The sequence below is a fragment of the Macaca nemestrina genome, chromosome 7, assembly GCF_043159975.1.
Source record: "Macaca nemestrina isolate mMacNem1 chromosome 7, mMacNem.hap1, whole genome shotgun sequence".
NCBI lineage: Eukaryota > Metazoa > Chordata > Mammalia > Primates > Cercopithecidae > Macaca > Macaca nemestrina.
In genome coordinates this window covers 45,035,702-45,060,086 of record NC_092131.1, presented here as the reverse complement: position 1 = coordinate 45,060,086, position 24,385 = coordinate 45,035,702, and the positions used below count along the sequence as shown (strand labels likewise).

Sequence of the window (24,385 nt, the reverse complement as noted above, 5' to 3'; positions counted from 1 at the left end):
CACATTTGATCTCTCATTGCCTAGCACAGTGCCTGACACATAGTAAATGCTAATTTAATGGTTGATTATATGAATAAGCAAATGAACTAATACATTTTTGCAGGGTTCTCTTTTTATACAACTGATATCATAAAATTTATTAAGTAATGCCTTTCTAAATATTCCATATATGCTAATCTTATCTTTTCATATGAATCACATATTCCTCAGGATTATAAATTATATGCCTACTCTGCATACAGGAGTTTCAATATAATCATCCCAACAGAAAATCAATAATGAGACATTGGACTTGAACTACACTTTAAACCAAATGGACCTGACAGATACATATATAAACATTCCACCCAAAGAAAATAAAATACATATTCTTCTAAAGTACAGAAAGTTGAAGTTCTCAACACAGAATGTTCTGCAGGACAGATCAACTCTTAGGCCACAAAGGAGGTCTTAACAAATTTAAGAAAATTAAAATCATATAAAGTATCTTTTCTGACCATAATGTTACAATGCTACAAATTAATAATATGAAGAATTTTAGAAAATTTACAAATATGTGAAAATTGAACAATATACTCCTAAGGAACCAATGGATCAAGGAAGAAATTTGAAAGGGAACTTTAAAAATATCTTGAGACAGGCCAGGCACAGTGGCTCATGCCTGTAATCCCAACACTTTGGGGGGCTGAGGCAGGCAGATCACGAGGTCAGGAGTTCAAGACGAGCCTATCCAATATGGTAAAATCCTGTCTCTACTAAAAATACAAAAATTAGCTGGGCGTGGTGGTGTGCACCTGTAATCCCAGCTACTCAGGAGGCTGCGGCAGGAGAATCACTTGAACTCGGGAGGTAGATGTTGCAGTGAACCGAGATCATGCCACCGCACTCCAGCCTAGGCAACAGAGTGAGACTCCATCTCAAAAAAAAAAAAAAAAAAAAAATATATATATATATATATATATATATATCTTGAGACAAATGAAAACGGAACCACAACATACCAAAACTTAAGGGATGCAAGAAAAACAGTTTTAAGAGGAAAGTTTATAGCAACAAGGGCCTACGTGAGAAAAGAAGACACCAAATAATCAAACTAATGTTATATTTCAGTGAACTAGAAAAAGAACAAACTAAGCCCAAAGTTAGTGGAAGGAAGGAAATAATAAAGATTTGAGCAGAAACAAATGAAATAGAGACTAGAAAAGCAATTTTAAAAGGTCAGTGAAACTACAAGTTGGTTTTTTGAAAAGATAAACAAAATTGACAAACCTTTAGCTATACTACGAAAAGAGAGAGAAGACTAAAAAATCAGAAATCAAAGAGGAGACATTACAACTGATACCACAGAAATACAAAGAATCATAAGATACTATTATGAACAATTAAAATCCAACAAACTGGCTAATCTTGAAGAAATAAACAATTTCCTAGACACATAGAGCCTACCAAGACTAAATCATGAAGAAAAAGAAAATCTGAATAGAAAAATAACAAGGAGATTAATCACTAACAAAAATTCTCCCATCAAAGAAAAGCCCAGAACCTTATACTGTCACTGCTTACTAATTCAATATTTCTCAAACTCTTCCAAAAAATTAAAAAGGAGAGAAAACTTTCAAATTCATTTTAGGAGGCCAGCATTACCCTGATACCAGACAAGGACACTACAAAAAGAGAAAATTATCCGCCAATATCCCTGAAGAACATAGATGCAAAAATCCTCGATAAAATATTTTCAAACCAAATTCAACAACACATAGAAGGATAATTCACCATGATCAAGTGGTATTTATTCCTGAGATGTAAGGATTGTTCAATATATGCAAATCAATAAATATGATAGACCACATTAACAGAATGAAGGACAAAAACCATAATATCAATTCAATAGATTCAGAAAAGGCATTTGAAAAATTCCACATTGTTTCATGATTAAAAGCTATCAACATATTAGGTACAGAAGGTACGTACCTCAACATAATAAAGGCCATAATAAGCTCTAACATCATATTCAATGGTACAAAGTTGAAAGTTTTTCCTCTAAAATCAGGAACAAGACAAGGATCCCATTCTTACCACTTCTACTCAATTTCTAGCTGAAGTCCTAGCCAGAGCAACTAGAAAGAGAAGGAAATAAAGCCTTCCAAATAGGAAATAAAGAGGTTAAATTGTCTCTATTTGCAGACAATATGATCTTATATGTAGAAAAAAACAAAGACTCAACGAAAAAACTGTTAGAACTAATAAACAAGTTCAGTAAAGTTGTAGGATATGAAATCAACACATGAAAAGCATTTCTGTAATAACAAACTATCCGAAAAAGCAGTCAAGAAAACAATACCATTTACAAGAGTAACCAAAAAATAAAATAAAATAAACAGTACTTAGGAATAATTTAACCAAGAAGGTGAAAGATCTATACGCTGGAAACTGTAAAACATTGATAAAAGAAACTGAAGACACAAATAAATGGAAACATATCCTGTGTTCATGGACTGGAAGAATTAATATTGTTAAAAAGTTCATACAACCCAAAGCAATCCACAGATTCAATGTAATTCCAATCAAAACCCCAAAGACATGTTTCACAGAAGTAGAAAAAAAAAATCCTAAAGTTTATCTGGAATCACAAAAGACCCCAATAGCCAAAGCAATTTTGAACAAAAAGAACAAAGCCAGCGAGTCATCATACTACCAGATATCAAAATATACTACAAAGCTATAGTATAAAAGCAGCACAGTACTGGCATAAAAATAGACACATAGACAAAACATAATAGAGAGCCCGGAAATAAAACCACTCATTTATAATCCATTGATTTTCAGCAAAGATACCAAAAACAATGAGGAAAGGGCAATCTCTTCAATAAAGGATGTTGGTAAAACTGGATATCCCACATCAGAAGAATAAAATTAGACACTCATCTCACACCATATATTCAAATTAACTCAAAATGGATTGAAGACTTCAACATCAAACCTGAAACTATAAAACTGCTAGAAGAAAACATAGAAGGAAAGCTGCAGGACATTGGTCTGGGCAAAGATTTTTTGGATATGACTTCAATAGCACAGGTAACTATAGTGAAATTAACAAATGAAATTACATCAAACTAAAAAGCTGTACAGCAAAGGAAACAATCAACAGAGTGAAGAGACAACCTATAGAGTAATAAAATATATCTACAAACCAAACACATAAGGGGTTAATATGCAAAATATATAAGAAACTCAAACAACTTGATAGTAAGAAAACAAATAACCAGATTAAAATATGGGCAAAGGACATGAATAGACATTCCTCGAAAGACAATATGCAAAGAGCTAACAGTTACATGAAAGAAAGCTTAACATCACTAATCATCAGGGAAATGCAAATTAAAACCACAATAAGATGTTACCTTATACCTCCTGAAAGGCTATTATCAAAAAGACAAAAGATAACAACTGACCAAGATGCCAAGAAACAGGAACTCTTATACACTGTTGGTGGGAATATAAGTTAGTACAACCATTATAGAAAACAGAATGGAGGTTCCTCAAAAAATTAAAAATAGAACCACCAGATGATCCAGCAATTCCACAACTGGGTATATAGCCAAAGGAAATTAAATCGGTATGTCAAAGGGCTATCTGCATGCTCATGTTTATTGCTCCACTATTTACAGTAGCCAAGATATGGAATCAACCGAAGTACCAATCAACAGATGATTTAATAAAGAAAATGTGGTATATATGCCTAATGGAATATTATACAGCCTTTGTAAAGAAAAAAGTATTGTCATTTGTGACAACATGGATGAACCCGGAGGACATTATTTTAAGCGAAATAAGTCAGACATAGAAAGACAAACACCATATGATCTTACTTACATGTGCAATGTAAAAGTCAAACTCATAGAAACAGAGAAAAATGGTGGCTACCAAAGGCTGAAGGGTGGGAACACTGGGGAGATGTTGGTCAAAGGTCACAAAATTTCAGTTGGACAGAAAGAATAAGTTTGAGTGATCTACTATATATCAGGTTAACTACAGTTGATAGCAATATATTGCATATTTGAAAATCTCTAAGGGAGACTTTAAGTGTTCTCACTGCAAAAAAAAAAAAAAAGTAACAAGTGAGGTAATGAATATATGAAATAGCTTGACTTAGCCATTCCACAATGTAGACATATATCAAAGCATTGTGGTTCCTAGACTATGTTTTTAAAAACTTCAAGTTGGTTTGAAAAAAAAAAACTCTTGAGTTGTTAGGTCTTTAGGTATACCTGGCAAATACTTGAATTGTCTATATTCTATATTATTGATTAAAATGTAGATATTTTGAAAAATCGTACTGAAGAGAAGGGCAGTCTTGTTGTATACTATAAACATATTCAATTTTTACTTGTCGATTTTTTAAAACAATTTAAGAAAAGCATTGCAATATACTTATTATTTATTGGTTGAATGAATTGCTAGTATTCTAGGAAAAAGGATCCCACAGGCTTAAAAAAGAAAGACTGTAAACATTAAAGGGTCTGCTGATCTAACAAATAGTGTTTTTAAAACTTTTTTTTATTAAAGCTCATAGTAAGAAATAATTTTTTGTTGTTTTTTTTTTTTTTTTTTTTTTTTGAGACGGAGTCTCACCCTATCGCCCAGGCTAGAGCACAGTGAAGCGATCTTGGCCCACTGCAAGCTCCCCCTCCCGGATTCACGCCATTCTCCTGCCTCAGCCTCCCGAGTATGGGACTACAGGCGCCTGCCACCACGCCCAGCTAATATTTTTGTATTTTTTTAGTGGAGATGGGGTTTCATCGTGTTAGCCAGGATGGTCTCGATCTCCTGACCTCATAATCCACCCACCTCGATCTCCCAAAATGCTGGGATTACAGGCGTGAACCACTGCGTGTGGCCAGAAATAATTTTTACATAATGACTCAAGTGTATATACATATGTGCAGACATGTACATACAAAATACACAATTGAAAAAATGTCTCAGACTACATTTACTCACTACATGAGATGCACTCTACAATTTCTAACCTATTTCAATTTTGGGTGCATTAATCAAGACCTGTTAAATCAATTCCATAACCCAATGAAGGGGTGTACCTTACAATTTTAAAAACATGATTTAAACAGCCCTGCAAAGGCTTTACAAACCTCTCTCTCTCTTATAAACAGACTAGTTTTCAAGACATGTGTTAGGATTTGGATCATTCTAACTATTTCATATTAACTCTGCCATTAAAAAATTACCCTGCCCCCATGATACCATTTTCAATAGCTCTGCAATGGGAACATTCAGACTCCAGCTCAGCAGCGTCCAGCTATCACTACCCATTTGTTAATATATTATTCCACTTACACTTGAGTAACTCTGTGTAGTAACAGAATTAATAACAAAAGCAACCATTAGTGTAGCCCCTACTCTATGCTAGGTATTGGGCCTGATGTTGTACATGTTATCCCTAATCAGGAAAACTTTATTTCCTCTTTTACTGATCACTCATCAGGCAATAAGTCACAGACTCACAAAGCCTAGATTCCCAAGGTCAGAAGTTGCAGCTAGAACACATGTTCCTTAAATTCTAATTCTTGGCTGAAATAATTGCAAATTTAAACTCTTCCTAAGTAGTCTAGGAAATTACGTCTCTTTTTTTGCTTTAGATGGAAAAGTAGGAAGACTAGGAATGAAGGAAAAGTCCTAAAGCAACCACTGCAGGGAGAACTAACTCTTCCTGTTAGACTGGAAGCAGAATTGTTTAGGGGAAAAACACCAAAGTCAGAATCAAAAGTAGAAAATTAAGACTTTGCTTTTCTCTTCAATGCCATTTTTCAAAATATCTACATTTTAACCAATAATATAGAATATGGACAATTCAAGTATTTGCTAGATATACCCTAAAGTATTTGCTCACATAGTCAATCAGACCTAACAACTAAGAGTGTTTTTCAAACCAACTTAAAATTTTTAAAAAGGTAGTCTAGGAAATATGCTCTCCATTCATCTTTATGCTTGAAGTTTAAGTCCAGTAACTGAAACCATCAAAGAGTTAAGTAATTGGACTGTGCTCACCAGACTTTACCTCGAGGCTTTAACAATTGCATTTTAACTATATGCACTCTGAGTTTATGGAGGACAACCATGAAAACTGCTTTTACCATTTCTGAATGTTTCATAAAACCATAGTTGAGTAAAGTAGATGTGGTGCTGAGTCTACTTTATATGAGATGTTATCAAGTGGTAAACATTTATAACAATCAATATACCATAAGGAGCCCTGACCCAAATATTCTCCCAGAACTTGGATCCCTTCTCCGTACCATCAAGTAAATTTCTGTGAAAAAGCTGGAGAGTTTTAATTAGGCTACTGGGTGCCTGATATACAAACTGGTGACAGTAATGCCCACCATTCTGGGTAGTTATGGAAACTAAACGAAGTAAGCAGTCTTTATAAACTATTAAAGCAAAAAGCATTTATAAGCTATTATGATCAGGTGCAAGATTATGTTACTGAGTTGCATATGCAGAAGAATCTTGGTGTGTGTGTGGCGGGGGATATATGTATGCATGTAAGTGAAGAACCTAGAAAAAATAAACTGATAAATGTTGACCCTGCCAACCGAAACCTATAAAATTATATTTATCACTGAGAACTAAACTACAGAATAAAATACTTGAGAAAAAGGAGAAATAAGAGAGGGAGACAGATTTTTTAATCAAGGCTAAATTAGATAGAAATTGCTGAATATTAACTATCCAGAGGCTTCTTTTTGAAATTTCTCTATTTGTTCACTGAAACACTCTCTATATACATGAAATATTCAAATAACTGTTGCATTTCCCTGTAGTCATGAAAATTCTTATTTCAACAAATGAAAAATATATTATTAATAAATATTAAGAACAGAATAGCAAATTATAATTGTTCCCAGGAAAATTTTAATTTCCTTTAGCTTTAAAACATGTTGGCGAAAAGAAATCTGATTACAGAGGAGTAACTTCTTTGCAAAGCAAATGAGTTACAAATCTAGAAAGTGAGAGGGTCTAGAAGTTTTGGAAACATGATGCCTTTAAAGAAATTGCCCAGAATCTCGGTGACCATCACCCATTCTTATCAACCAATCTTGACAGGGAAACCAGTTCTGGTTTGTCCTCACAGCTCTTAAAGAACCTTGAGCCATGAATTCTGGAAAATGGAACTTCCCTTGAGATCCAGATTGTTTCCGTCCTTAAAGATGTTTACAAACATTTCAACTCCAAAGGGATCAAACACACAATATGGTCCTGTATGAGTTGCCTAAGAATCAGGGCATTATCCTCACCAGGAGGCAAGGATTTCAGAAGCTGTAATTTCACACGTCAGCAGATTCTGGAATGCATCTACAAGGGGCTAAGACTTGAAAACAACTTGAATACAGACTTGAAAACAACTCATGATATTCATTCAAGACTATGCAGTATCCTATCAGAGGTGAACCTAAAATAAAACAAGCACTTTTTCTTCAAGGGTTAGAAAGTTAAAAACGAATCAAAGACCCTTAATTCCAAACGGCTCCCTAGGGATTATTACCAGTCTTGACTGCACAGTTGAGTGGAGTGAAAGTTGAGGGAGATTGGAGGGGGCCACCTAGGAGTTATTTATCCCAGTCCCCACACCCCAAAGATTCTGTTTTAATTGGTCTTGAGTGGAACCCAGGCATCAATATTTATTGTTAAATCTTTCAGGTTCTTGCAATGTGCAGCCAGGGTGGAGAAGCACTAATCTAGTGCAATAATTCCTAAATGCTGGCAGCTGCAATAGAATCTCGTCACGAATGTCAAAAATAGAGATTGCTAAATTCTAATGCAGATGCTCTGAATTGACTCCCTCACAGGTGAATACAAAAATGCAGGCATAGAGGTAAGTCTCATATGCTCAGCCAAGTCTGGCACACTTTGATCCAGTGCCTTGCTACTCAAAGTATGGACCAGCATCACCTGGGAGTTTATTGGCAATGTAGAACCTAGGACCCACCCCAGACCTTCTGAGTCAGACCTGCATTTTAACAAGATCCTCAGGTGACCCCAGAATGCACCCATCTTCTGCTTTTCCTTTCTTTTATGGATGGGAAAAAAGACCAGGAAAGTTAAAGGACTCGTACAATATAGGAAAAGAGGATCTAGTAGGGGAAAAAGACAGAACCAGGTCTCCCTGTCTAAGACTTTCTATTCTATCAGATTATATTTCTGAACTGCTGTCTAAGCTTTTGTTTCATTTTGTTTTAATACAAGGAGGCACTTCCTCTTTATAGAGCAATTTATTCGGAAAATAGGAAAACAACTACACTTAGGTTAATACTACTTCATATTAATTCCTAAAGGAGATCATATACAAATCATGGGATCAACAATCCTGGCTGATAAAAAATTCTGGACAAAGGAAGGTTATATTCAGTCAATAAAGGCAATATAAGAGCATGTGGGATGTTTCCTCCCTTTCTATAGCAATTCCAGGAGAAAAAAATATGTTTTCCTCTGAGCTGCTCCAATATGATTAGATTGGTTTCTGTTTGTTTTTATGAAAATCATATCCTTCTCAGATCCAGAAATCTCACGTACGTTAACAATGGTAGTGTGGAGGGGAAGGAAATGGGAGAAATCAAAGGATACAAGCTGGGAGTTACGTAAGATAAATAAGTCTAGGGATCGAATGCAAAACATGAGGACTACAGTTACTAACATTTTACTTAATAATATTATATTGTATGCTGAAACTTGGCTAAGAGAGATTTTAGCTCTTACCACACACAGACAAAAGTGTAAATATGGAAGATGATGAATAGGTTAATTTGCTGGACTGTATAATCATTTCACTATTTACATGTATATAAAAAATGTTATAGGCCTTAAATATATACAGTTTTTAATATATATATACATGTAGAAAAAAAGGGTGCAACACCTTTTTAGGGGGTTAAGCCTCTGGCTCCCTCTCCTTTTTACCTTTTTTATGCAAATTACCCCCAGAGAGAAGTATTTCAGAAAACTAGCAGTTTTTAAGTATTTTAAGAAATGATAATAAAACACACAAACACATTTTAGAGTACTGAGGAAGAAAGAAAATGGAGTGGAGTCGAGAAGGAAAAGGACTTCACACACACACAAAAAAAAAACTTTCACTAATTTATAGATTTGCCAAGATCCAGAGCGGTGTGTGAAGACAGTCAGCTGCATTTTCCCTCTGTTTTCTTGTAGTTCTGACTTTGGAGAAGCACACCATCCGGAAACCATGGCTCTCGCTCTCCAAGCCCTCAAACCCTGGGACACAGAGCTCCTCCAACAGAAGCGAAGTACAGGCAAGACTAGAAACCCAGATGAGGGCTATTTCAAGCTGCCCTTCCGGATCACTGGGGCTTCAGTGAGGAAGAATCAGTGCAGGCAGTCGCAGCTCCAGTTATCACTCCACCCTTCACAGTGCTCCCATTCAAAGAACACACATTCCAAAAATCGATGCCTAAGAAGGAAAATCTGAAGCAAAAGTGACCCAATAAAACCCATGTAGTAATCACTAACTTTTTCTAAAAGGAGTTGGTTGCAGAGGCCTTTTCAACAATGCTTACTGTCAAATATTTATTATAAAGTTAGGTTTGGTTTGGGGTTTGGGTTTTATTCAAAAGTTTACTTAGTTTCTTATCCAAGTCAGTTTCTTATCAAAATCTGAAAATACATGTTTCTAATCCACAAGAATGACCAGACTGTCCAAGCTAATTACCTGGTTCCTTTCTGAACTCTGCAAGTAGAATGCAGAAATCACATCTGTACACACTTATATTGAGCTAAGCTGTCTTTGGCTGCATTCTTCTTTTCTTCGAGGGAATGAAAAGGGAGCTAGATGACAGCAATGATGCAGATGGTCTTTAGAGTTTCATTCCAAGCATGGCCTTCTTCCAGTTTTTCCCATCTCAAGGATATCTTCCCTACCTCCATCTGCACGCAGATGCTTGGGCCAAAACCTTGGGAGTCATCCTTCACACCTCATCCATGTCGTCCAATCCATTACTAGATCCTAATAATTCTACCAACAAAACATATCTGATGCATCCATTTCTCTCCATCTCCATTACTACCATGCCAGGCCACACCACCATCATATCTTGTCTGGACTATTGCACAGAGACCAGACCTAACTGGTCTCCCATCTTGCTCCTCCTCCCCTCAACTCTTACAGAAGTAGCTTTTGGGACCATGAGGTTTTTCCACTGCACTAGAAATAAAACACAAAATCTTTCCCCTGAATAGTCAGGCCCCTGTCACTCACCCTTATCTCCTGTCTTTCTTCTGGTTTCACCCAAGGCAATCCAGCTGCGCTAGTCTGTAAGCTTCACAAACTTAACCATTTATTTTCTTTTTCTCCATGCTTTCTCTTTGCCTGAAATATTCTTCTTCCCACTTATCCTCTTGTTACATCTCACTTTAGGTATCAATTTAACACTACTTCTTTAGAAAGTCCTCCCAATTGGAATTAGATCCTGTTGCACATGATCATCACACCCTTCCCTTTTCATCCAAAATGCTTATGACAATTTGTAATTATATATTTGACGTGGGCTTGGTGAATGCCTGCCTCCCCTACCAGACTCTGAGTTCCATGAGGTCAAGGACCATGTCTATTTGTTCATTGCTGTACACCCACAAATGTTTTATGACTATATCAAATAAAAATTTCTGATTCCTATTTAAAGTCATATAGTCAGTCAATAAATAGTTATAAAGCAATGCTTAGACATTGTCAAGAATGTAGATAAGGACCATGGCAGGTATGTTTTTTTTTTTCAAGGAATAGGCAATAAGTTAAAAAAAAAAAAAAAAAAAAAGGTGGGGGGCGGGTGTTACTAAGCAGAAAGCAGATATTTCCGCACTTTGAATGGCATCTGGAAACTTGTAAATTTAAATCATATGGTCTGTATTTTTTTATTTGTTTGTTGCTTTGAGACGGAGTCTTGCTCTGTCACCAGGCTGGAGTACAGTGGTGTGATCTTGGCTCATTGCAATCTCTGCCTCCTGGGTTCAAGTGATTCCCCTGCCTCAGCCTCCCGAGTAGCTGGGACTACAGGCGCACACCACCACACCTGGCTAATTTTTTGTATTTTAGTAGAGACGGGTTTTCACTATGTTGGCCAGGATAGTCTCAATCTCCTGACCTTGTGATCTGCCCGCCTCAGCCTTCCAAAGTACTGGGATTACAGGCATAAGCCACCGCACCCAGCCTGTATTATTTTTTAAATGTGTCTTCTGGATGAATGATATCTATAGATCTATTTAAGTTTCATAGAACAGTAACAGGGGAAAAATCTGAAGCATATATAGCAATTGTATTTGGGTTAAACAAAAGATTGGTACAGATGGCTAAACAAAAACATAATTTATGTGTCATGCCCACATCCACAATGTTGATATGTGGTATGTGCACTGCCCATTTCTATGTCAATGGCAGAATCTAAGGCTGGTGTCCTTCATGTCCTTACAAAATACACCTGTATCCTACTGTATCCTGCAACAATCCTCTAGCAATATAGCAAATGTGCAGACATACTTTGTACCTTCCACAATGACACTAATTATTACCCAATAATATTGGCAACATTAAGCAGACCATCACTGTAGGAGTTTAAATATGCAAAAATGTCTGTTAATTTATTCAAACTTGTTCAGCTGTCATCAAAGATAAAAATATGCTTCCACTTTCTATCTCCTTCATGATCAAAGGTACATTTTTAAGTTTCTGTGTTTCTTTGATGGCATTAACTTCATTTTTTCATCCAGCCAAAGTGGTTCAAAATGCATGAGATACTTTAACATATATTTCTGAAATTCCAGTGGTAGGAATAATAGCAACTTTGTTATTAAAAAAGATTTCTCCACAAAATGTTTAACAATTCAACATTTCTACTTTTAATAGCTGGTGTTTTGTTCATGAAAAAATGACTTTCTAAAATGTAAACTGGTCAGAATCATTAGAAGCAAAATATAATTGCAATAATGGCCTATTTGATGCATAGCTTCATAATACAACAGAAAACTTTCACCCTGATATAATGATAACATTTTACTAAATTTTATTGCAATGAAGTTTCTTAAAATACCTGAAGCCATAAGACTTATGCTAGTTACATAATCTTGGGGAATAAAAGCTAAATCAGTCAAGATATATTTATAAGAGGAACAAAAGTATATATTTAATGTTTAAGCATCATTTTAAATACTACAAATAAAGATTTTTGCAAATGGACGGCATCTTTTCTGAGGAGATTACATATTTTCTTTGAAGTTACGTTTTAATGGCAATTAAACACTAATGGCAAGATAAATGATGAAAAACCTCAGTTAAAAAGCTGGTCCAACTTGCACACGTGATAGAAAAACAGAGGAGGCTTTTCTGAATGCATTCACAATCCAATTAATTTTCTAAAGCTTTCTCTTATATGTTTTTAATTTCTACTCTCTATGCAATGGAGCTGATTGTTCAAGAAAAAGATACAGAGCTACAAATTCAATTCATCTCTCTCCTTTGGCCAGATTTCACTAGGCTGGTTATAAGAAGAGGCTGATGTTTCTGCTTTATTTCTCAGTTTGTCCAAGAATTACCAGGTATTGAAGTAAACAGAACTGATACCTCTTTTGCTCTGGGCAGTCGGTTTTTGTTTGGGGCAGGGATGCACAGGGGTGGGTTGTTTGCTTGGTTTTGGTATTCTCTCCAAAGTAAGCCCTTAGTAAACTGAACTCAAAAGCTTTTAAGCTCAGATCCACCAGTTTCTGCCGGGAAATTCTTGACTACTTAATTTCTTGCTTTCTTCAGGTTAAAAAAAAAAGAAATCTCCCCTACCTTACCTTGTCTAAAGAAAACATTAAAAAGTGAATAGGTAGTAAGTCCTCACTGAGATGAGGCAGTGGAAGATCCACTACATCTGTGGCTTCACCACATCTTCTCAGCAACCCTGAAAGGTGGGTGTCCTAATTCTGGAGCACCTCAGTGTGTCACCAGGAGTAAGGGCTAGACAGGAGACTGTGTTGTCAAGAACTCAACACCTTTGCTCTTTCCATCCTAGCACTGTGCCTGAGAGCACAGTGGAGAGCACTGCTCTGTGAGCCTTGGAAATGCCCTCATAGAGTTCCAGGAAGATTACCAGTTACCTTGATAATGGTTGCTCTAGTAGAGACAGAAGTTGCTTTAGGAATGAGCAAGGAGAATATATCACGCATTTCATTCCTCCCTCTTGGAGAACTCTTGTTTCTGAGCTCAGTTAATGAGGCAGCTCTTTCCTTCTGACCTGTAATTCTTTCTTTGGTCCATCACAGTTAGAGACACTGGCTGCATATGATGTCAGTTATGGACATGCTTCATGCCTTAAGATGAGTCAGTGTAGTAAATGGGCATGAATTAACTTACTCTGCACCAGCACTTACAGGAGACACAAAAGAAAGCTAAGGAGTGATAATCTAGTTGGAAAGTAAGACTAATGTTATACTGAATGGAAAGTCAAAGATGACCCTAACACTTCTAGAGTAAAAAACAAAAATACTAAAGACACTTTGAATAGAAATGGGGAGATACAAAAAAAAAAAAAAAAAAAAAAGTCAGTCTGGGGCCAAAAGCAAATAAATTCTATTCTACCCACACTGAGTTTTAGATGACTTTTGAGTAGTACAAGAAGAGAAATCCTGTATACCTTTGGAAACACAGACCTGGGGCACAGAGAAGATAAAGTTTAAATTATGGCAGAAGACAAACTTGCCCTGAAAAGTAGGATGGAGATGCAAGAAAGAAAGTTGAAGGGAGAACTTGTGTGACTACTCAACTCATTCTTTAGGAAGGAAAAGGGGAGTAGGGAGGAGGAGAGGAACAAAAAGGGAAGCCAGTAGAAAGGGCAGCAGGGCGTGTAAGCTCATGACAGCTATAAGATGAATGGTGGAGAGGATAGGGGAGTATAGTTTCAAACCCTGCAAAGTAAAAAAAAATATGGACCAAGAAAAGGTCTTAAGATTTACAAGAATGTTCACTTGTAATTTTCTAGGAATTTTCAGCATTATGGAGTAGACAGAAATTAGTTGAAAAGAGGTGCAGAAGGAAATGGTGACCAAGAATTAAAAATATCAACTATAGATAGTGCATTCAAATATTTAAACAACTAAATGATAATAATAACTAATGGCATGATAGAATGCTTACTATGTGCCAGGCACCGTTCTCCGTACTTACATGTATTGCCTAACTTAACCTTCACTCTAACTCCATAAACTAGGTACTATTATTACTTGTATTTTATAGATAAGAAAACTAGGTACAGGGAAGTTAAGTCACCAAGCTAGTAAGTATCAGAGCCAGGACTCTAATGCAGACCTCTAGAACCCAATAAATATGCTCCTGCCCTCCACAGAAAAACAGGAGAAACATTGTTTTTATCATTGTGTTCATTATGAATCCCTAGTGCTAGATCCCTGCCTAGCACATAGTAGGTACTCAATAAAATTTTGTTGCATTAATGGATAATTAACTAGCAAGGGCATGAGAGCCAAGCAAAAGGATCAGCATTGTATTTCAGAGCCTTTATTCTGAGACTCTTTAACCCCCACTGAGGAACTCCTCTATTTTTTCAATGCTGTAAATATATAAAAATAAACTCATTGTTCTATAATTTGCCCCCAAATTTAAAAAATAAAAATAAATGCCAGCAGATCAAAAAGGGTTTACAGAAAAGATCAGGACAAAGGTTAACTTTTCCCCTCAATCTAAGTGAGTTGTTCAATTTTCAGTTAAATATGGCAACCTGAGGCTGATCCTGCAGTCTCTAAAAATCTAAAACTCATTTTCCTCTTCTGCTGGATACTGCACAGGGCTGTAAGCTGCTCCCCAAGGCAAAACTCACTCAGAAGGTACTCAAGCAGGTAAGGATTGATTCCCAGGGATAAAACTCACCATCAATAACTCCTAACTGCAAAGTTGTTAAAATAATTTAGTTAGAATCTACAAATTTTTAAGCAGTTCTTTCTGGTATAAAATAGTCCAGCTTTCAAGCTCTTGACGATTAAAACAAAAATGGTAGAAAATATTTCAGTCGTACCTCAATTTAGAATAGGAAATGAACATGGGATCCGTTTTATATTCCTTTCTCATCCTCTCAGAAGTACCATCTGATTTGCTCTGTGCAGTGTGGTTTCTGTTTTCAGATATATGCATTGATTAACTAAATAGTTTAAACTATGTAATTACTTATTAAAGCTCACTTAATAGATTTAATCAGCATTGGCTTGGGGAAAGAATTAATTACGGTCTTTGTTACTTTAGGAGACAAAAATCAAAAAAGCATTTATTCAACGAATACTTACTGCTATGTGCTCTGCACAGTAGAGGACATAAACGTCTTTTTAAGAGATGACCCATATCCTCAAGGAGCTTAGTTCATATATCAAAATTTTCATGACTTCCCAATTATATGTCCTTACATCTACAAACTGTTATGATTTTGTACATAAGCTTAGATCTCAAATTGTGTATCTTTTGAAGTCCACATGACTTTGTACTTAATAGTTATATTTCTGTAATGGGACCAGACCCAAAGAGAGAGATAAATCTATTGTTGGTAAAATTTCAAATAGCTTTCTAACCACACTTTCTTTCTAAATTACTGTGCTCATTAATTTTTCTCTTTTTCCCTTTAGCAACTTAATATATCACAAAACTACTATCTAGAATGTATATAAATAAGTCTCTTTACTAGGTAATAGTATCCACATACAACCAAATACTAAAATGATGTCTAAAATACACACTGATTTATGTGACAATAGTTATTACTGCCTCCATTTGATCAAATATATTTCAAGATTCAGCCCTTCTAATATATTAGCTACTATATTATATAAAATAGGAATATTTAAATGATTCTTTTTAATTATCTTTAAATGATGAAAAGGACTCATGTCATGTATTATTAAGCTAGACTATTTAGTGAAAAATGCTGAGGATTTCTTTTTAATTCTGAGGATTTTTAATTCTATTGGTAAAGGAACTTGTTTCATAAATGTCCATTGTCTAGAATACATCAACACTACTTTCTTTGACCTCAATTTCCACAACAATAATTGCCGCTGGTTTTGGGTTGTGATGTTATTCATGTTTATCTGATTCACAACACATCTCTTTTATTTATAAAAGTATTTTAAGGCACATTTCAATTTTTCCCATTAAAACCAATTTTGTATGGAACATTTCAAAGTATGTCTCGATATATGGTTTCTAACCCTACTAAAAAGAAAAAAGAATTGCCTTAAACCAAAATTCAGATTTACTAAGAGGAAACAAAATCTCTTAAAACAGTCTATCCCCAATCCTGTCTTTTGAAGTTTAATAATTTGAAGAACTTTGAAAATATTATTTAATAATTTTAAACAATTTAGCTTTGTATTTAATTTTTAAAATTTAGGTAAAAATAAAATACTAAGATTACATAACATCCTGAGGAAGTAACTATAAATCTGTAAGCTATCTTTTGATAAAATTAAAGCACTGTTATGAACTGATTCTATTTCACCGATTCAATATAAATTATATAAAGATGTCTCATAGAGAAAAATTCTGTTGAAGTGGGAAATATGTAATCTTCTCAGTATGAAGCATTATATACAGGTCATTTTTCTGTAAGACTTTATATTTCATATACTATATATATGAAATGCTGAAATTGTGTATTACAATAAAATTTTATCTGCTAAAGAAAATCCTCTATTAGTCTGCAATGTATTTAAATCCATTTCTTTACAGAAACAATTTTTATCAATATCACATTTGTGTAGTTATAAAATATTGATCACTATCAACTAAAATAAATTCTAATAATTAATATAATAAATATCTTTTTTCATTTAACTTTCCTGCATGTCTTTTATTTTAGATATTTTCTTCCAAGAGCACCAACTAACTACATTGACTCCCTCCCAGTCAAATTTTGGGGGGGACGAGCAAGGTGGGTGAAGAGGGAGGAGGGAACAGAAAAAGAGAAAAATATTAACTACTTGGTTCACCTGTGACAGAACCCAGAGTGACCTCTTGTGGTAAATACTAACTACAGTACTTTGGTGAACAGTACAACCTTTTCCTAGGCTACACTCTGGAGAATGCAGAAGCATTGTTCCTCCAAGCTAAGAAACTCGGCTGTGACTCACAAGGAAAGAAAGAGATGAACACTGACTAAACTAAAGGGCTTTTTTAGGAAATCTACTCAGTCGCTATCAATTAAAATAATCATAACTACTCCCTTCTATTAAAAATAATGTTTATATGGTCCTTTTAGTAAGTCAGTTACAAAGTGCCTAGGTAGATGGATTTCTTACACATCCTACTTCTGGAATCAAGCAAAAGATAGACAAAGAGGGTAATTTCTAGTGAAGATAACAATATCTTAGAATAAGCATCCCTCTATCAGCAATGTGCTGCATTTATTATATAACAGAGTGCAGGAATCTAATGCAAGGGACAATCTTGTGGCTTATGTATAAATATAATTTAGGAAGCGGTCAGTATAATTTCAACCTCTTTGATATTTTAAATGTTAAAGTGGTACATTATAAGACCTGAGTAAACCAATGCTTCAAAAACACTGTGTGGTTTTATCAATATTTCCTGAACAGTGTCTTAGATATTAAAGAAAACCTTTCAAGAAAAAGTGTCAATAACTTCATAACAACCACCAAAATAAAGCCCATTTGTGTTCCATCATTTCTTTTAAATTGGCTAATTGTAAAAGTTATTATTCCTTTTTTGTTTTGTTTATAGATCACTAGTTCTGCTTCCTCTCTTAGAGGTTTCTTTTAAGAACTCAGTTTGTACAAATGTCAATTACAGCATGAAAATAATTTTGGACTTTTCTACAAGTAAGAGATAGCTGAGTAAAGAAAGTGCTTGTGCAACCTAGCTATCTCAAGCAGAATGAAAAATTGAGGATAGTGAGCTTCTTCTCCTGAAAGGTAAGTGGTTCATAAAATACTGCCTTCTGTGTTTTCTTCTTTCCTGAACCCCTTTTCTTCCCCAAAAAGAAAAACACTTCTAGTTTTCCACAAAACTGAAATAAACTTCCAATTTGTCATAATGCTTAAAATATTAAATAATTAATTTCTAGTTAAAAGGTATTAATTTGTAGTTATAATTTTTCAAAATAGCAATCTAGTTTACTGTCACTCAAAGTAATCATTTCTGCCTTTGCTAAGGAATTGAAGACAACATATGAGTAAAACGTGCTGCCCAAAGACAAAATCAGGTTGAAGGTCTTTAAAGTATTTTTTGTCTTTCGAATCTAAATTTTAACCTAAAAGTCCTAAAAACAATTACTTTCTTCCAGATACTAAACCTCTACCCACAAGTTTACTGCTCCCTAGAGCCCAATTTAGATTAACAGTTTGCATAAATAATTGAAATTTAAATAAAGGAAGGTATCCTAATAATATTCTAGACACAAATCTGGTCTGTAAGCCCTTGGGGCAGGGTCCTTCTGGGAGACTTTGCTCAGCGGTAATGAACTCACCACATAGTTCTCTAAACCTTCCCTTACTAATGGCTTATTTTGATTGTACTAGCCAAAAATGTGTCTAAACAGTCCTATGGCATTTATACTTCAACCTTTACAACTTCTTAGAGTAATAATGCTCTCTATATTTACTAGAATCACATGCTAAGAATTATTATAATTCCTTTTGTCTAGAAATGATCTTTTATCTTAAAACTAAAAAGAAGAATTCCTTGCTTCTTTTGATATTTGGCTGTAAAGTGTGTGTGTATCCATCCTACTCAATGGCCCTCATTATTTTATTTTATAGACTTTGAATCACCAGTAACAACTTGCAATGCTGGCTTATAACAGACTGAGTCAACTAAATAAGAAAAATAAAAATCCAATCTCAAGAGGCATGAAATAATAACATAGGTTACAGTTGCTACTCTGGAGTACGGAATACAGCGCTGTTATTCTGGGAAACTGCATCTAAGGAGTTTGGAACTTTATTAAGAAATCGTCAGGTATAAAAGTAATATTCAAATATGCCACACTTCTTTTTTGTTTCATATTATCAAAAAGTGTTCTGGTAAATTTGTAACTGGCTGAGATTTCAGTTCATTGGTGATATCCATGGACTAATAAATGTCTGACATTTTCTCTTTGTGTCCATTTCCCTTTCATGTCCCATAATCTCTCTCTCTCCCCCACCCCACCCCTTTCTCTCTGCTGTGTGTTTTGTTTTGTTTTGTTTTCTACATCTCTTATTTTGCTCCTTGTGTGCAAGAGAGAGAAAAAAAAGAGTTAGATTGCTTCCTCTGTGTCTGTAGGGTGGTAGACATACTTTACAGACAAATCCCAAAATAGGAGAAGTAGGAAATTCCTCTTTTCAGTTTTCTGGGTGGATGCCTGACCGGCTGAGTGTTTATCCATGTGGCTGTGTATTATCTGGGCGTCTCTCTATCTGTATTTCTATGTTTGGCTGACTCTCACTATAAGATCTGACTTTTCATGAGAAGAAAATGATGTTGTATCAGAAAGAGCTTTTCTTGGGGTTCAGTAAAAAAGACAAGGCCAGCCTCTGTTTCTTCAATTGTTAAATAGATTGGGAGTGCTGGGTTCTATTCTTTCTCTTCCTACTAAAGCTCTGCCAACAGTTCACTTCAATGTTGTTAAGTTAGTGAATAATGAAAGCTTCAAAGATCCATTTGTGAGAATCCTGAAGGGAATTTTCTATTTGTCTCAATTAGACAAGTTCTCAGGATAAATTTTTCTATTTCTCTGCCAAATCATATAGAAATTACAACAACTGTGGGATATTCCCCCCGTGAATGTGTAGACCAATTTAATACCATAATTCTCAATTTCTGACGTTCTTCCTATAAAAGAGGTCCTGAGACTTTTCAGCATTTATCACACACACCTGCATATATACTCACTACAAATATCTAACACACTTCAAACAGTTCAGGGTCTTTGCGTAGTGGTATTCGAAGTTAGCCATAGACAATTAGAGGTGGCATTTAAGTGCCAAAACAGATAAACTTTCATTTGCACTCGGTATTATCCAGGAAAGAAACATTTAACCAATGAAATGATTATGAACATGAAGTGTAAAAAAGATAAAATATTTATTAATTTGAGTGGTAGATATAAAATGGAGGCAACAGAAACAGACATTTCTAAGCCACCTATGGTAAATCTTTCATAGTATATCTACAATTTTTTAAAATTCAAAAACTATCTCATAGTTTCATAGTCTGTATAAGAAGCTTCAACCAAAGTTGCTCTATTAGTAAAGTTTAGTCAAGGGATTCTCACGTTCTTTCTCTTTATAAAGCAAAACAATCATAAGCCTGCAGATTTTATTTTTTAAGGCCTTCTCTGAAAAGTCCTCTCATACACCAAACTGCGTGGAGTTGAAATAACCCAAGAGGATGAGAAAGCTGAAATAAGACTTATATACTTAACTAATTCCAATAACCCACACATTTCCCCCAAACTGTTTGAAGAGTAATATCCCCTTGTATTATAGGCTTAGTACAATATTAATACAAGAAGGTAATGTATAAGTATAAAAATTGCCTACCATTATGAATTTATATAACTAAAAAATATTAGAGGTATTTAAAAGAATACTAGGCCAGACCCTATTAGCTATTTTTTCCAACCCAAATACAACACTACTGCTTTAGACTTGTATTGTTTCAGGCATTGGCCAAAATGAAGAAATAAAGTTTAAAACCTCAAATTAAAAACAAATAACAAGTCAGATATTTGGGGGAAATACTTTGAGACACTTAAATACAGTTAGTTTCAAAATCAGAGGAAATATTTGCAAGCCTAGTCTTAAAAGAGTTTCTAATCTAAGAATTGGTATAATCTAATCTACCATTTAGAGAAAGCATCATTCATTTAATTATTTGTTATCATTTCAGTGTGCCTCTGTCTTTCCATGTGCCTCCAACCAGGCAGGGAGCCTCTTAAGAAGAGGGGATGTGTATTAATTACTTTTTTTTAATTCCAAGAAACCACAGAGTGTCTATGGTATAATGCACCCGAATACATATTGTTTCAGTGAATGAATAAACAAGGCACTATGGAACTGCATAGAGTATTTCCATTGCTTTGTTCCAAGCTCTACTGTACTCCATATACAGAAGTGTCTTTCTCATTATTCTCCAAGCAAGAGATCTCAAAATAACAGCCTCTGAAGGAAAAACTTTAAAAGATACTCAACATATCTTACTTATGAAGTTTAAAATTATACAAAATAATTAAAAACAAGTAGAAAATGCAGATTTCAGTAAGATGCAAAGTTTATAAGGTCTTAAAATGTGGAAATATATAACCATTCCCATCCAGAATATCTTGTAGGAAATGAATGTATAAATGGATGGTATTTTAAAGACACATTAAGGCAAGAAAACATTAACATCAGTAGCAAGGTAGGATGGCATCTTTTTGATTTTTTTTTCTAGTTGCATTAAAAGCACAATAGTTACTGCTTCACTTCTACGTTTCTCATGTTTAAGTTGAACGAAATATATAGACCAATGTACAGTGAAAAACATAGCAAGAAGAAACTTTAAACACCAATTTGTCCACAGTAATTGCCTTCCCATTTTTCAAGCACTGAACTCTTTTTTAGGTTCAACCTCAACTACTCTCCCCAGCACAAAGCACATTTCCCCATGCCCATGAGGCCAAAAGCCTTTCCAGAGATTTAAATTTTGTTAAGTAGCCACTTTCGCAGCCATTCCCAACTTGAGGGAAACCTTTCCACTGAGATTAACTCAGAATTTGGTCAGTCCCTGCTGCTCACTTTGGGGGGAAATGTGGGAGAAGGAAGAACAAGAAAGATAAAAGCAAAACTCAACTCTATGCTCCAGATGTACCTACACCCTATCCAACCCCTTTCTTTCCTCCAGTTCTGGGCTCTGGACAGGTGGGAGGGGGTGAGTCTGTCTGGTAGGAAGGGGATGCAACTAACTTTCCTCCACCATCTCATTGCCACCCCACCCCACCCCACCCCAAATCCAGCCCAACTGATAACTGACACCCCAGGTAAGGCTGCTTGCATCCCCCTCCCCCCTTGGAAGAGGGATGGGATGGAGAGGATGGGGGGCGCGTGTGGGCGGGATGGAGGTAGGGGTGTTCCGAACTACAACTCTCCTTACCACTGGAGCGCCTGACGATGTTCTCCAAAAATGTGTTCTGCGGTGCCACCAGCCCTCTCTTGCCCCCCGGCATCCTGGGTCTGGAGAGCAGCGGCCAGGATCCGCGGCGGGGGAGGGGGGGATGCAGGAAGAGAAGGTGGAGGAAGAGGAGGAAAAGGTGGAAGAGAAGATTGAGCCGAAAGAAGAGGGGGCGCGGCGGCGGCGACGGGGTCCCCTGACTGTATCTCCAGCCCGACCCGGATGAGCAGCTCTGGGGAGGAGGACAAGGCAGTTCATGGTAGTAGCGCTCCCCCGGCCGCCGCTGCCCAGACTGTGGCGGTGCCGCACACGGGGCTCTGGAACTGCAGGCTCCGCGGGGCACAGTGCGCCTGCGCCGCCCCCGCTGTCGCTGTCCCGCCGGTGCTGATGCTGAGGCTGCTGCTGAGGCTGCTACCGCGGCGGCGGGCGCCTAGGCGGGGGCTCCTCATCTCTCCCCCTGCTGGGGAGCGCCAGAGCGAACTCAAGCCCACACTCTCCCAATCCCCCTCAGCTCAGGCCCAGAGCCCTTCCCCGCGCCTTCGTCTCCCGGTCTCCTCGCCCACCCCTCTCGCGCGGCGAGCAACCGGCTGCCCAGCGCAGCCCAACTTCTGCTGGGCTGTGCGCCTGGTGGTTGCTCCTCTCCCCGGAGATCCAGGCAAGCGATCGCTGTCCAATCGGGCCGGTGGAATGGGAGAAGCGGGTGCCAGACAGAGCAGTGGCCAGTCGGAGGCTCACATCTCGGCGTCTCCCGCTCGGGTCCGGAATCCGGGCTGCTGGCGCGGACGCGGCTCCCGGGGCGGAGGTGCGGACGGGCTCCAGCTCCAGCCCCAGCCCAGGCTGAGAGCCGGGCAGGAACTGGCTGGGCGGCGCGCGGGGACACAGAGCAGCCACCTGACGCTGCTACCGCCCCCCTCCGGGCTCCGGCGCCCGAAACCTTCGTGAACACTGGCGCTTTCCGCACCGCCCTTACCCCACCCCCGGAGCGGGAGCGCCAGCTCTGAAGTCCGAGCGCACAGCCGGCGCCCGGACTGGCCCCTGCGACCCGCGCCGGGCTTGGCTTCTAGGGGAGCGTGCGGCCGCCCAGGGGAGTTTCCCCCAGGGCCGCTGAGTGCAGGAGGCGAGCCGCAAGCCCGCCACCGCTGCAAAGTTGCGGGAAAGGTCGCACTTGATGCGACGAGTAGGGGAAGAGGGTGAATAATTCACACTCGAGAGAGGGGGAGTGAGGTGGGCAGCGTTAGCGATGGAAAAACGGTAAAGGCTGTGGGGGCAAAGATGGGCCAGGGTGGGGTAGGGCAGGAATCACCTCTAACAAACCCAACTCCCAGGCGTTGAGAACGGACAGGAGCGGCACCGTTACAAACAGTCCAAAAGCCAGAATGTGTCACAGAGAAGGGAAAATGACATAAATGCGAAAGGGGCGGAGAGAGATGGAAAGGAAAGAGTAGCCCACGCTGAGGCACCTTCCTTGATCTAAGGCAGTGGTTCTCAAAGTGGCCCGGACTGGCAGCATCCGCATCTGCACCACCTAAGAACTTGTTTAAAATGCAAATTACTGGATTCTACCCCAGAGTTAGGGAGCCAGGAACTCTGAGGATTGGGTTGACCCATCTGTTTTAACAAGCCCTCCAGGTAAATATGATACATGTAAGGCTTCCTGTCTTCTCTGGGGGCTGCACCTGGGCCTGTCGAGAAAGGACGATTGTGTAAACAGGGTCAAAGAGTAGGGGACCAAAAGTGCACTGCCGTGGCGCCAGCGGTTGATGGTGGAGCGAAGTCTTGAGTGTTGAAGGCGAAAAGATAGTTGGATGGGTGCGTCCCCTTTTGCTGGAGTCAGAATGTGCTAGAGGAGAGGTAATTGCGTTAAAATTATCAAGGTCAGATTACCAGAAGCAGGGAGAATCCCCAGGCAGGGGTGGAAGTACACATCTCAGCACCTGTCCCCTCTTGGAACCCCCTAGATTACTAATCACTGACCTCAAGACAGGATCTTTCTCTCTCTCTCTCTCTCTCTCTCTCTCTCTCTCTCTCTCTCTCTCTCCCTCTCTCTCTCCCTCCCTCCCTCCCCTGTTTCTCTCCTCTCTCCCCCTTCCCCTCTCTCTCCCCCCTCCCCGCTCTCTCCCACTCCCCTCTCTCTCTCCCCTCTCTCCCTCTCTCTCTCCCTCCCTCCCTCCC

The 24,385-nt window shown here is 37.7% G+C and overlaps 1 protein-coding gene across 1 annotated transcript in view; it reads right to left on the bottom strand.

The window, feature by feature from the left end:
- The window catches only part of LOC105473677 (potassium voltage-gated channel subfamily H member 5), a 345,797-nt gene extending 322,678 nt beyond the window's left edge, over nucleotides 1-23,119 (bottom strand). Inside the window, exon 1 of the mRNA XM_011727592.3 lies at nucleotides 22,196-23,119. Within this exon, the coding sequence (XP_011725894.1) occupies nucleotides 22,196-22,268 (73 nt within the window). The 5' untranslated portion in view covers nucleotides 22,269-23,119. The remainder of the gene's footprint in view (nucleotides 1-22,195) is intronic.
- Nucleotides 23,120-24,385: the final 1,266 nt, after the last annotated feature.